Source organism: Chanodichthys erythropterus, chromosome 16 (assembly GCF_024489055.1).
Source record: "Chanodichthys erythropterus isolate Z2021 chromosome 16, ASM2448905v1, whole genome shotgun sequence".
Lineage (NCBI taxonomy): Eukaryota > Metazoa > Chordata > Actinopteri > Cypriniformes > Xenocyprididae > Chanodichthys > Chanodichthys erythropterus.
The window spans coordinates 44,565,218-44,579,477 of NC_090236.1; the positions used below are offsets into that span (position 1 = coordinate 44,565,218).

The 14,260-nt window shown below is 39.7% G+C and overlaps 1 protein-coding gene across 1 annotated transcript in view; it reads left to right on the plus strand.

Annotated features, from left to right (window-relative positions):
* Positions 1-544: 544 nt before the first annotated feature.
* wnt9a (wingless-type MMTV integration site family, member 9A) overlaps positions 545-14,260 on the plus strand; it is a 168,884-nt gene continuing 155,168 nt past the window's right edge. The window contains 2 exon segments of the mRNA XM_067363556.1: positions 545-568; positions 571-749. Of these exon segments, the coding sequence (XP_067219657.1) occupies positions 545-568; positions 571-749 (203 nt within the window).

A 14,260-nucleotide genomic window follows, 5' to 3' on the forward strand; every position in this document is an offset into this window, starting at 1 on the left:
TCTTTGACTCTACTGAGTAAGCAATAACCAAATAAAACATGAATAATTGAGCATTCTTAATATCTTTCATCAGCTGTAAAGCTTTTGTCTGAAATTAAAAAGGCAGTATAGAGATTATGTAGAAGTCTATATCAGAAAACCTGCACATTTAATTCCATTTTACAGTAGAAGTAACACGATTATTATTGACAATGCTTACATAAGCAGCAAATGTAAATAGACAAAACGTAACAGTTGCAGTTAATGCTTTTATTTCAGTTCAGTTCAGTTCCGTTCATGATTTTCAATTTTTTTTTTTTTTAAAGCTATGAATGTTTCTTTTGATTTGGTGTTATAATGGGGTTTGCATATTGCTTCCCTCTTAAGATAATTTTGTCTTTTCTGTTTTGACAGTGTGTTGATTGACTGGACAATGTTTTAAATTTGTAACAAAGGGTTTTTGAAATTCAAATTCAATTCTCTCTCTCTCTCTCTCTCTCTCTCTCTCTCTCTCTCTCTCTCTCTCTCTCTCTCTCTCTCTCTCTCTCTCTCCTGTTCTAAGTAAATGGGAGGGGCGCAGAAATCCTCGGAGTGTATAAGAAGTGCCGTTCTCACAAGCAAGGATTTTACACAGCAACTTAGGACGAACGAAATGAGCTGCCCCAGAGCCGCTACAAAATGCTGGATGGACACCTTTTCCTGGGATGGTTATCATTTGCCATTATAGTGCATCTGATCAGCTTGCCTGGACCGAGCACAGCTTACTTCGGGTAGGCAGATGAACTCTTCCTCAAGCTTTAAATGTTTTTCAAGCTTCAAGTTTTTTTTTTTTTTTTTAATGAATAGACTAAAGTTAGATGTGGAATGATGAATCAAAGATCATAAACAAAAAACAACCAGCAATCTAGGGGAAAAGTTATGTAAAGTTCGCTCTATAACCTGTGAAGTTGCGATTTAGTGTTAGTAATGTTCTCATTATAACAACGTAATGTTTGCGTGAACTCTCCAGTTAATAACGTATTCATAAATTCATTAAAGATATCGCCCCTATATTTACAAATGTATTAAATACTGTATATCAGGACATTTATCAATTTCTTAATTTAGTGACGGGCAGGTACAAGTCGGTCAGGTTTGTCTTTTTTCATGCTTGTAGAGGAATGAAACTAGACACGAGCAGCTCTCAACAGCTGTTAACAATAAAGCTACGAGGATCTCTAACCTGGTGGCCAAAACGTCTGTTCAGATCGCAGATAATATTTCTTCATCCAGCATAAACACTGGTTTTGGCACCCATTTTACTCGCTCACTAAGTTTAATAAGCGCAAGTTCAAGAATGTGTGTTGAATTTACAGTTTCCCCAGTTCCCCCTATAAACATTCCCCTAGCATAATTTTAATTGAGGTAATTGTAATACAGCGGGAACGCCTTTGGAATGTATTCCTCTATGACGCGTTCATTTCTGCTTATTGATATTCTTCCATTACGCGCCTTTCAGCGGTCACACCAGAACTTCATGTTTCGAGAAACATATGTTTAACTTTTAACCATCATCTTTGAACCATTGTCACTTGCGTAAACAAGTTTTAAACCAGGTTTGGAGGGTAAAAGTAGCGATGTTGACTGATATGAAACTCTTAAACGGACACAAAATATGTGTTAGCCTATAATGATAATATGGTTTAAATGAGTTGTTACATGTAATCCGAAATTCTTGGACATGGTCCAGGGACAGGTGGGCATTTGATATTGTCCTGGTGTTCTAACCCAGTGTGGCCGGATCTGATGTACAAGGAAGAACATTTTTCACATTCAACAACTGTTGAAAAGTTTATGACACTGTAACATTGTTTCTCTTGGCTCCATGGCGAATAGTGATGGAGGATTCAGTGTAAAAAGGTGTGCTAAGGAGAGGATATTGTTAGGGCAAATCAAGGGCCAGGGCGGGAGTGGCTCCCTCAGGGCCCATTGAACATTATGAAGCAGTAAACCGGTTTGTTGGGCGGCAGTGGTTGTAGATTGGGTCTAAGCCTATTCTGCCCCCTCTTAGGAAGTCAATAAATTTAATAAATGCTGGCCTGTGTTAGCATGGGTGGGATAGTACTTCATATAAAGATTTATAGTCTCCATTATTTGATCTGAAAGATTATCAATTGCAATTAGCCTCTTAAGAATATTTTCCCCTTGTTCTCTGGCACATTACATGGAAAAAGATACACTACAATGTCTGATAATAAGCAGATATGCAGTGTCAAGAGGCTTCATCTAATAAATCCCTTGATATTTTTAACATTCAATTTGTTTTCAACATGTTTATGTGAGGCTAACTAGCCATTGTTTAAAAGTATTCAAACGTTGCCGGTTTCAGCACTTTGTCTACTTTGACGGAAATCACTTGTACTTCCATGTTATCAGTCATGAAAACAAAGTATAGGAAACTCATTAGTGATATATTTCACTATGGCATTATGGGTGTTCTTTCTTATCTCACACAATGAGTGTTAATTTTTGAATGGTGATATGGGTGTAGTTTTCCAGATAGCTAAGACTTTTTTCTGAGCTCTACAGTCAGTGAAAGGGGGGTGTACTCTCCAATACATCAACACAAACCACACTTATGTCTTTTCAACCTTGCCATTTGTGCCAGAGCCAGCATGAAATCATTATATTTTGACATGTTGTCACACTTGTTTCTACTAAAGTGTAAATAAATACCGTCCATGAAGCACATGCCGCATCTTCTGGGCTCTGATTTACTCAAATAGAGGGTCATTGTTGCATACCCAATTTCCCCAGTGCGGTGTAGCATATGTGAAATCTAAACACAGTCTCTGTTTGACCTCGGTCTGCGTCTCTGAGGGTTGGGTGGGATTCCTTGCCTAGTTGAGCTGCTGCTGAAATTGTCATCCTGGCCACAAGAATGCAAAGACTTAGTTTTTACCACCCGTCCCATCTAGCCTGTTGCGGCAGGTGCCCAATGTTTGTTTCAGCTGTATCTCATTTAATAGCAATCCCAGGGAGACCAGGTTTAGATGGTTGGGGACAAAGTGTGTTTTGGTGAACCATTGAATGTTCCTGGGAAATAAGATAATAGTCTACAGGGCTGCACACTTTTTGTCTAAGTTCAGAGCTCACCTCAGACAGCCTGAAGGAAGAAATGGGAAGAGGTTATATGCTGGGAAACATGGGGAAAATAATCCCTGAATATCCATGGAATGAAATTCTTTTGTGCCCGGCTTTGACAAGTTTATGCAGATCTCACATGGAAGCCAGACTGGGGTCACATGTGGGGAACTGCTATCCTAAAAGTAAACCTGAATTGAAATGAGGGAAGATATTTATGACTTTTGTGTGAGATGCTGATTATTCCCAACTAAATTATGATTCTAAACAGATGTAAATCACAATGTCGAAAGTGTCTACAATTTCTAAATAATGTTCTAAATACATTTGTATTTATTATGATTGATATTTACACTCATTAGCAAGAAACTATGCAATTAAATATATTTTTAAATTGATCAGGTTACAGTTTCAGACACTTTTCTAGCTTATGATGGTTTAGTAGTCTCTTTAACCACAGCTGCACTTTTGTTACTTACTGTACATGTTCTAAAACACTGTGTTGAAGATGTTGGCTGCAACAACATTCATGTGTATGTGCATTATAACCCTGTAATGAGGGCTCAACTAGTTCTGAATCTGGTGAAGTGATCAAGGTTTCTACAGTATTTCTACAGGAAATTCTGTGCTTCTGAAATTCTGAAATTCTAGCACTCAGCATCTGCCCTCTTGCATTTCTAGATATGCAATTAAATCTGTGCATAAACCATCATGTAATTCATCTGTCATTTATTCTGATTTAGTTTAACTAATTAATGGGTCATGTTTTGTCAGAACCTGTGATAGGTCCTGTTATAGGTGGGGCAGTACTTGCAGTGCCTGATGTTTTCACCAGGGGGTGCAGTCACTACTGTAAAAGTGTACAGTTCTTCAGTCATCATCTGCTCCTTTATGAAACCTTAGGACAGTGGGAAATGAGTGGCAAAACAGATATGAGCACAGAGAGCTGTGTGATGAGGATACAGGGAGAAGGTAAACAGAGCAGCAGTTTTATTCAAAAGTAGTTGTGGTCAGTTTGATCTTTTTGCAATGACATTTTTTTGGCCACAGCTCATAGGAAAGCCCCTGTACAGAAGCATTTTGCTGCATAAGAATTCAGATTTAATCTCTTGACTAGACTTGTGCTTGGGAATGTTGATGAGAGCTGCTGCCTGAGCTGCGGTGGATCGCCTTTCAGTGCCAGAGAATAGCAATGTCTGCAACTGAAGATCCTCACATGTGACCACTTCCTTCAGAGGCTGTATACACACCCACAGACAATTTACTGAATCAAACTTAAAATGCCATTGTTAATATTTCACTTAAAAGGCACATAACCTTTTTTTTTTTTTTTTTTTCTAAAGGCACAACTCCACAAAAGTGTATATCATTACTAGACAGCTTAACAGTGTAACTTTAAACTTAAGTTGTACTAAAAACACACTTAAGATTATGAACATTTCTTTGGCTTTCATGACATTTCAAGTAACCTCTTGAAAAACATAAATCCATTTCTCTAAATTTCTTTTTTTTTTTCTTTTTTTTTTACCTCAATGGCTTTCTCGACAAGCTTTAAGAATGGCTTCTCCCGCAGGAGTCATCCCAACCCTGCCTTGATTATATGGTGTTATTGCTCTGGGGAATGTCTTTAAATGTGTTTGGCACACTTGCATCCAAACGGCTCAATATTCTGGTAGAATGGCTCCAACCACAGCTTGGAGGTCTGCCTCATTTTTTTTAAGAGAGGGCTGGTCTGTTCCTACCATAACCCAATCAGCTGTGTGTTTTGTAGATATGTAGGCTGTTGTTGGAAATGCAGTGATGGGCATCGCAGACAGAAGCACAGCCAGGCAAAACCGGAAAGCCAATATGGAATCTGAATAGCTTTTGGTGGTCATGGATTGATGAAATGATGTTAATTAGTGGCACTACCATGTCATGTGTTTTCCGTCTCCCACCACAGACTGTTTTCCTCCACAGAGGGCTTTGGGTAGACTGTGGGCCAAAATGATCAGTCACTACAGCCAAGATTAGACAACTAAAAAAGCCCATAAAATGACTGTAAAAACCCTAAGCTATGAACCATGCATGCACATTTATTGCATGAACTGGGTGTTGCTCTCAAAATCCTAGGCAAGTCAAACCCAGAATGTACACTTCCCTCCAAAAGTTTGGAAACACCCCTGGCAAAGTGTGGTTTTGGACAATATCAGCATAAATTTTTTACATGTTTTGGTTCAAATACATTAAAATAACTTGACATTATCATTGAAGACCAGCAATAATAATTTTAATTTTGATTACATAATAATGACAATATACACATGTCAAAGTCAGACATGCCCCTTTTGCAAGCTGTGATGCCTGGTTACTGGTTTAAAATTGGCCCAGGTTTGTAAAAGATTTTTGGGTCAGCACAACTTAATAGCTTCAACAATTGATTGCCAATTAAGTTTAGAATACAATGAACCAATTAGAACCCAGTTTAGGTCAGATAGCTGCTAATGGTGGATATTTTGATGAATCGAAAATTTATTTTTTTTCTATGTATAAACTGTTTATGTTTATAAAACTGTTTATAAAATATGTTTTGGTGGTTTGTGTTTTCCCTTATCAGTGCAAAATTATCACAAATTAAAAAGGATTCATGCCAATATTGTCCAAAACCCCACTTTTCTAGGGCGTTTCCAAACTTTTGGAGGGCAGTGTACCTTAATGGATTTCATGCTTTTGCTGTTTCATTGTGCTTGCATCAAACTAGGAGGTTTTTTTTTTTGTTTGTTTGTTTTTTTTAGTTGCATTGCTTTTTCATTTAGTCCATTAGAGCGTCACTGCTTGATGTATAAAATGAAAAAAACAAAAACTGATACAACAACAGATCCTACACTTTTTATTATCTATTATCAGTGACACATAGGCATGTGACGGTATCAAATTTTCATGTTGCGATTTATTGATGAAGCTTTTATCACAGTATACGGTATTATCATGATATTAAAATAAGTTGCAAAACCATTTTTGTCATAGTTTAACAGGTTTAAGAACTCTTTTTGTAATAAAACAAAACAACTCTGACTGAAATTTTAAAACAGATTAAAATGCAAAAGAATTAGGCTATAAAGAACAACAGATAACACTTTACTTTAATGCATTAACTAAGATTGAGCAATAGCTACATTTGTTACAGAAAGTGTTATTTTTTGTTAATGTTAGTTTAGAAACACAACTGATCATTGTTAGTTTTATCTCAGGTCCATTAAATAAGTTATTTTGATTTTAGTAATGTTATTAAACAGTAACTAAGAAATTAACATTAATTAATAATAATTAATACTTTATAAGTATTTTTATTGTCAGTTTAGTGATAATGAAATAACATGTTAACTAATGAAGCTGTATGCTTTCAAAGTTTTAATGAACAATAACAAATAATCAGAACATTTCTAATCATTAGGGCATGTTGTAGTCCAGATTAAAATATAAAAATGTTTAGGTTTGAAAATAAATATCCTTTTAAGTCTTTTTTAAGTATTCATTATTTGGTGCTGTGATGAACAACACTGAGATTACAAAAAAATGAATGGCTGTTTGAAGCATTTTAAAAACTTCACTAGTGCAGCTACTTTGTTTGCACGGTTTCCGTGGTAGCCGCTGCACGCTGCTGTTCCATCAGCGCCCTCTGCTGTCAGAGAGTGAACGCGCACTTTCATTTAGTGCGTCTCCTTCACTCGTTCCGCCATGTGCTTCTCGTGCACGTTGGGATTGTTTACGTCTGAGCGTGTGTCCTTTTGACGCAGAATACAGCGGTGTTGTGCATTTTATACGATTGATGGGTAAAGTATTCTTAATTGCCTTATAAAAAATGAATGATTGGTAATAAATTATTATTTACGGTATTCTGAAGTGCCGACGATTACAATATCGTGCATATTCATTATCGCGATTTATCGCATTACCGAATATCAGCACAAGTCTAGTGACACAGCAAGAAGTCAGGTTAGATGCATTTATATAAAGAGGACTTGTCTTTTAAATTATGGTTTATTGATGGCAGATGAATTGATTGTCTCAATAGTTGTTTTTGGTTAGGCTAGGTTAAGCGCATGTGTCAGGTGGGTGGAAGGGAAGGAGCGAGGACTCGATGCAGGGAAAGGAAGGGCTTTATTAATAATAAAAATAAAAACAAAAATACAACAAAAACAACCCCGAGGGGGAAAACAGACTATAACTAAAACTTGACTGACTTGACCTAGAACTTGACTTGACACACAAGGAATAATATGACAATGAACCAGCCCAGGACTGCAAACACAAGGAGAATAAATAGGAGAGCAAATGAGGCAGGTAAAGAGGGAGGACAGGTGGGGCAAATCAACCAAATAATCAGGTAACAAGGTGGGCGGGGTCAAGACAATAGACATGAGAGCACATGGCACAAAGAAACACATGACAAGCCATGTGCTCACAACAAACAAAACAAAGACACAAGCACATGGCCAATGAAGACAAAATCACAAGCCATGTGCTTACACAAGACGAGACACGAACACGTGACTATGAAGACTCATAAGCCACGTGTTCACACAAAACAAGACAACATCATGTTGTCTTGTTTTGTGTGAACACGTGGCTTATGAGACAAAAACAACATGAAAGCACGCGGCAGGTGGAAATAACCGCGTGCTACACAAAAGAATGAAACAAGAGCACACGGCAAGTGAAAGTACACACAAACCGTGCGCTCACAATAAAGACAGGACTGGAGCGCGAGTGTCCGAATCCCGTCACGAAACCAAAACCAAACTAGACACGAGTGACGGGATCCGAACGCCACGCTCCCAACATGAAACAAGGCACGCAGACAAGAGAGCGCACAGCCCCGAGAACACTCGAGACTGTACGCTCACACAAGAACATTACAAGAACGGGAGTGTCAGAGCTCTGTCACAAAACCAGGAAATAGACTAGACCGAAGTGACAGAACCCGGACAATACCCCCCCCCCCCCCCCCCCCCTACATGAGGGACACAAGACAAACATGACATCATACACGACACAAGACAAAAACACACCAACAAGACAATATGACAGAACATCAGACACAAAGACAAAGAGGGGAGGGAGGGAGGGTGGGAGGGAGGGGAGCAAAGTCAGTCCACAAAACAAAAGCAGAATGTCTTTAAGGAAATCAGGGAGGGACGGGATGGTTGAGCCAGGGAGGCTCAGGCAGGTATGGGGTCCCAGCTGAGGGCCAGGGAGGAGCCGGAGGGACAGACCAGGGCGGGACCGGCGGGACCATCCAGGCAGGCTCCTGCAGATCTAGGGTCCTGGCAAATGGGCAGGGAAATGCAGGGAGCTTGGGTGGAATCGGCTGGGCAGACGTCTTGGATGGCGCCGGCAGGGCAAGGCACTTGACTGGCGCCGGCAGGGCAAGAAGCTTGGGTGGTGCAAGAGTGGCCTCCAGACCGGCCTCCGAGACTGGAGCGGGCTCAGGAACGTATTCACTGGCAGGAGCGGGCTCTGGAGCGGACTCACGGACAGGAGTGGGCTCTGGGAAGGCCTCCGGGCTTGAAGCCGGCTCTGGGAAGGCCTCCGGGCCTACAAGGATGGAGGAAGACTTCTTCCTCCTCTTCCTCCGTTTATGAGAGCGAGGAAGTGGCACTGTGCCTACCTCCTCTGTGGGCGCTGCAGCTTCCTTGGTCAGCTCTGGCGGTGCTGCAGCGGTCACAGCAACCACTGGAAGGGCTGCAGTGGGTTCACCCACCTCTGGGCTGGTGGCAGATGAGGCTGACCTGTTCTTCCTCCTCCTCCTCCCTCTCCCCGAAGAGGTCATCGGAGGACTGGGGACTTGGCAGCTTGTGAGGGGAATGGGAGGTGGACCAAGAAGGGGAAGGCCACCCTCCTCTCCGCGGTTGTAAACAAACCCCACAAACTGCCAGAAAGACAAAATCTGAGCGCTGCATCGCTGATGTTGAGCCCCTCCGCTGTGAACACGAACAGGTGAGCAAACTCCTTCACGCTGGCTCCCCCTTGCTGAAGAGAAAGGAGCTTGCTACGCTGATCCACCATCAGTTGAGCGGAGGGGCTGGGAGATGGGAAAAGGAAGATGCCCATCCTTCTGCTGAGTCCTCAATTGGCTGGTTCGTTCTGTCAGGTGGGTGGAAGGGAAGGAGCGAGGACTCAATGATGCAGGGAAAGGAAGGGCTTTATTAATAATAAAAATAAAAACAAAAACACAACAAAAACAACCCCGAGGGGGAAAACAGACTATAACTAAAACTTGACTTGACTGACTTGACTTGACTTGACTTGACCTAGAACTTGACTTGACACACAAGAAATAATATGACAACGAACCAGCCCAGGACTGCAAACACAAGGAGAATGAATAGGAGAGCAAATGAGGCAGGTAAAGAGGGAGGACAGGTGGGGCAAATCAACCAAATAATCAGGTAACAAGGTGGGTGGGGTCAAGACAATAGACATGAGAGCACATGGCACAAAGAAACACATGACAAGCCATGTGCTCACAACAAACAAAACAAAGACACAAGCACATGGCCAATGAAGACAAAATCACAAGCCATGTGCTTACACAAGACGAGACACGAACACGTGACTATGAAAACTCATAAGCCACGTGTTCACACAAAACAAGACAACATGAGAGCACGCAGCCCGTGAAACACAGACTGCGTGCTGCACAAGACAAAAACACAACATGAAAGCATGCGGCAGGTGGAAATAACCGCGTGCTACACAAAACATGAGACGAGCGCACGGCAAGTGAAAGTACACACAAACCGTGCGCTCACAATAAAAACAGGACTGGGAGCGCAAGTGTCCGGATCCCGACACAAAACCGAAACCAAACTAGACACGAGTGCCGGGATCCGAACGCCACGCTCCCAACATGAAACAAGGCACGCAGACAAGAGAGCGCACAGCCCCGAGAACACTCGAGACTGTGCGCTCACACAAAAACACGACAAGAACGGGAGTGTCAGAGCTCTGTCACAAAACCAGGAAATAGACTAGACCGAAGTGACAGAACCCTGACAGCATGATTACACTCAGTCTTCAGTCTTTAAGACTGAACTAGGGAACATACTGAAATGATTTGATAAATATATGATTTGAACATGATGTTGTGACTGACTAAATATTAACCAGTGGTTCAATAAGTTGCTAGATTTTTCACTAGTCACTTTTTGAAAGAAAAATAAAAGTTGCTTAAGCGTGCAAAGTTGCTACTGGCAACATTAATGTGTGTGGCCCTTCGTTTCACCTGCTCCCCTGTGTGTGGTTTCTCCTTCACCCTCGTAAAAGAGAAAAGGATATTATCCATCCAGTATACCATAATTGAACTGACTATCCTGCCTTTATCCTTTCTCCATTTGTTTCAGTAAATACCTGGGTTCACACATTAGTTCACCAACATCTTTGTCTCCAAGCCTGGTAGATTCCTGGCAAGATGTTTTGGCTAATTAGGGGCCCAAGCACCAAAGGTGCCAGAACCCTATGTATTTTTACTGATTTTCTTCTTGAAAATATCAGGGGCCAGCCACCAATGGTGCGTAGTCACTTATTGTATCCTTTAGTGTTCTTATTATTCTTCCACTTCTGAAGCGTATGGCATCCCTTAAAACCATAAGATAAAAAGTTGTGAAATTTGGCACAAAGAGGACAGTGAACATTAACCGCAGCATATTTGGACTCTCTACCTCAATCCCTCTAGCACCACCATCTGTCCAAATTTGCACTCACATTGATGTTATCTTTAAAACTGTAAGGACTAGAAACAATCCAAAATTACTTACAAAAAAGCCATTAGCTTTCAATTATTTTTGTCTGTTTTAATGAAACTAGTGTTGAGTGATTCAGTGAGTCATACTGAGAACAGTGATACCAATTATGCCACATTTGGTCAAAATTGCTGTCTGCCATTTAGAATTTCTTTGAAAACCTACTTTTTAAAAGTCCTCCAAGGAAGTTGAAGATGATGATTATAACAAAAATACAAGACTTATTAAATGACTGAGGATATAATAATCAAATAATAATCATCTTTATGATAGGGAAAACATGTTTGTCAAGTTACATGACTGTATGTATTGTTGTCCAATGGAAGGAAAGAGACAATATTATTTGTTTATTTTAATATAGTAGAATAATACTTCCATAAAGAGACACTTAAAGATTTTATTTGAAAAGAGATAGGGACATTGTATAACTATATTGTCTACACGAGCCATTTGTCCTTGGACCCCGATGATCACCAATATTTAAATTATAGTTCTGGTAACAAAAAAAATAAGGTACTACTGGTTCTGAAGTACTAAACTAAAGTAAAGTACTAAAGTAACTAGTTCATTTATAGGCATCAGTTGTGAAAAGGGTAGGAAAAGATAAATATAAATAAAAAATATAAATAACTAAACTAATATAGCTTAAGATTAATAGCTTGCATTTTAAGATTAATTTGTTCTGTAAAAGGCATTTTGGTCTTAAGTTCCTTGGTCTTAAGCACCAGCTGCAGTACTTCTAGATGTAGTACAAGGTACACTTAGACTTTACGAGAGTCTCTAATATGTAGGAAAAGCTATATAATTTATGTCAGCAGCAAATATAAATAACTCTAACTTATTTATCTGGTATTTTAAGATTAATTGGTTTTGTAAAAAGCATTTTGGTCTTCTATTTTAAATGAAGATCGATGTATCAGTGTATCTATAGTATCAGTGTCATGGATGCTGTGTCATTATATTGTCATGCATCTTACAATAAAAACCATAAATGCTACGCTACTGACCCCCACAGTCAAAGCATGTTAGGATTCCCATCTTCTCAAGTCCATTTTTATACCTTTAATGGTCTGGACAAACACATCATTAAGGTCTATGTTTGCATGCTTTTAGAAAAGGCTTTTAGTGGAAGCCCAAATTAGAGAGTGGAGCAGCTCTCGTACCTGTCACTGGGTGCTGGTGTTCTCAGTGCCATGGTGTGAGGTCGATAGGAAGAGTCATGTGGAGTTCTGTGGTGCACCCATGCTGTGCCAGTCACACAGTCACCATCGCTGAGCAGCTGACCTGTGTCGAGCTCCGTGATTAAACCTCTTACTAATGCTAACCACACGCACGCTACTGTATGCACCAACTTTGTGTGTGTTCTACTCTGCTACCCCTACATTTATATTTAAATTATTTTCTAAGATATTGTGGCTTGATAATATTATTTCTCATAGTCACCAGTGAGATTACTTGTGGAGACTGTTGCTGAAGTATGAACTGCTTCTCAGGTTAATCTCAAGAAAAAACAACCATAGTAAATTAATTTGTTCATTTTACAACCTTACAGATCACAACAATGTGAAAAACTATGCCTAAATTTGCAGCATTACTGTATTTTCCTGAATATAAACATCAGTGTATTCAATTGATTCAATTAATTTCTCATCAAATTCTTCCAAGACCATGTCATCTCAGAAATGTTATCCACATTAATTATATTACTAGTACTTGCCAAAAGGAAAGAATCACTATTACTATTGCTCAAACTTAGGTCTGTCCATTCTTCAAACCACTTTGTCCTCTAAAGCATCATAGGGCCTATCCTAACATCTTGGGCCACATATGGACATTTCTAATAGACTAGAATATCATTTAAACACGGGGGGTGGGCTCTTTTGACTGCAGAGGATAAGCAACTACCAGAAGAGCACTGCTTTAAAAACTAGAACACTGTAGCAACTATACAGCAATAGTCTAGCAACAATTCACAATATCACAACATCATGGCAATCATGGATGTGCATTTTCTTCAGAATATGTAAAAATCCAAATAGTCTTTTACATATAAGAAATTGATTTGTGAAGTTTTAGAGAAAGATCAATGACAAAGTTGACACTTAATTAAACATAACCGAAAAATCCTCTGTGAAATAATTTTCTTTTTATATGTGCTTGGTATTGTCCATTAACTTTTCCTTTGAATATTACACCTGGTTACAGCTGTAGTAGACTGGCAACTCTGTTAATGATTTTAAGTACATTCTCATGTGACCTTGCCAAACAAAATATCAGTGCCGAGTGAATAATCATCTCATCCTCATCCTTCTGGCCCCACAAGCACATGGAAAACATGTGCTTTTCTTTGCGAAATGTTTCAAACAATCTCAAATGTGTCCAATTGATTTTTAGCCATCCTGTGTTTATACATATCTGCAGTTTCCCTGTAGGTTTTGGTGTGTTTTAACGTGACCAGAACAGACAAATTTACAACATTATATTTCTCATCCTCTCAGCCATTGTGGCAGTTGACTGGTGTTGGTAATCCAGAGAACAAGACTTATTAGGTAGGCATAGCCCACAGCGACTCTAAAGGTCATCCTGTGTGTGTTACTTAACTGTTTCCATCATTTCCAGTCATCTTCTTGTTATTTGGTAGCATTTTGTTCATGTGAGGAAGATTGATGGTGAATTCATAGATAAATTTAGGGATGCAAAACCTGTATACTAGCTCTCCTTCACAGCTGTCACCAATTCAAAAATTCATAAACAAATAAACACATCCAGCAAGTCTTTACAGTATATCCACCTGTCAAACACTAATCGGCAGTAATCACTAACCTGTCACGCTAACCGCGCCTCACAGGTAAACATTAGCTTTAGCATGATTATTATGAAGGGAGTCATTAGGATTTTTTTTGGCTGCCACACATGGGGGTGGAAAGATGTACAACAGGCTGCCATTGCTGCTTGGCTTGATCTACCACTATCGCTTTCCTGCTAGGTCAAGCCAGCCAGACTCTAGATCCAGCACTGCAGCCTGAAATTCATCTAACTCTCTGAAAGAGATGTTCTTCTACCCCTGAAATAGGACGAGGTTTTCTTTCTCAAGTGTTTCTTGGGCCCCCTCTACCCCTAGAGGAGGTGTTCTGACTTCAAAATCAGATCAGACAGGGTCAGAGTTAGAGGCCACAGGTTAATTTTGCTGACACTGTGCAGATATTGAGCTTTTAAGATTTGCTTACTATCCTTTTGATATCTGTAACATTCATTGTGATGTGTGAAATGTCATTGAAGCATCTTGAATCACTCTGAACAATCTGAATAATCATCATGGACTAATGTTAAATCTATCTTGCAGACCCATCTGTTGAGATTTGGCTAAGATTGCC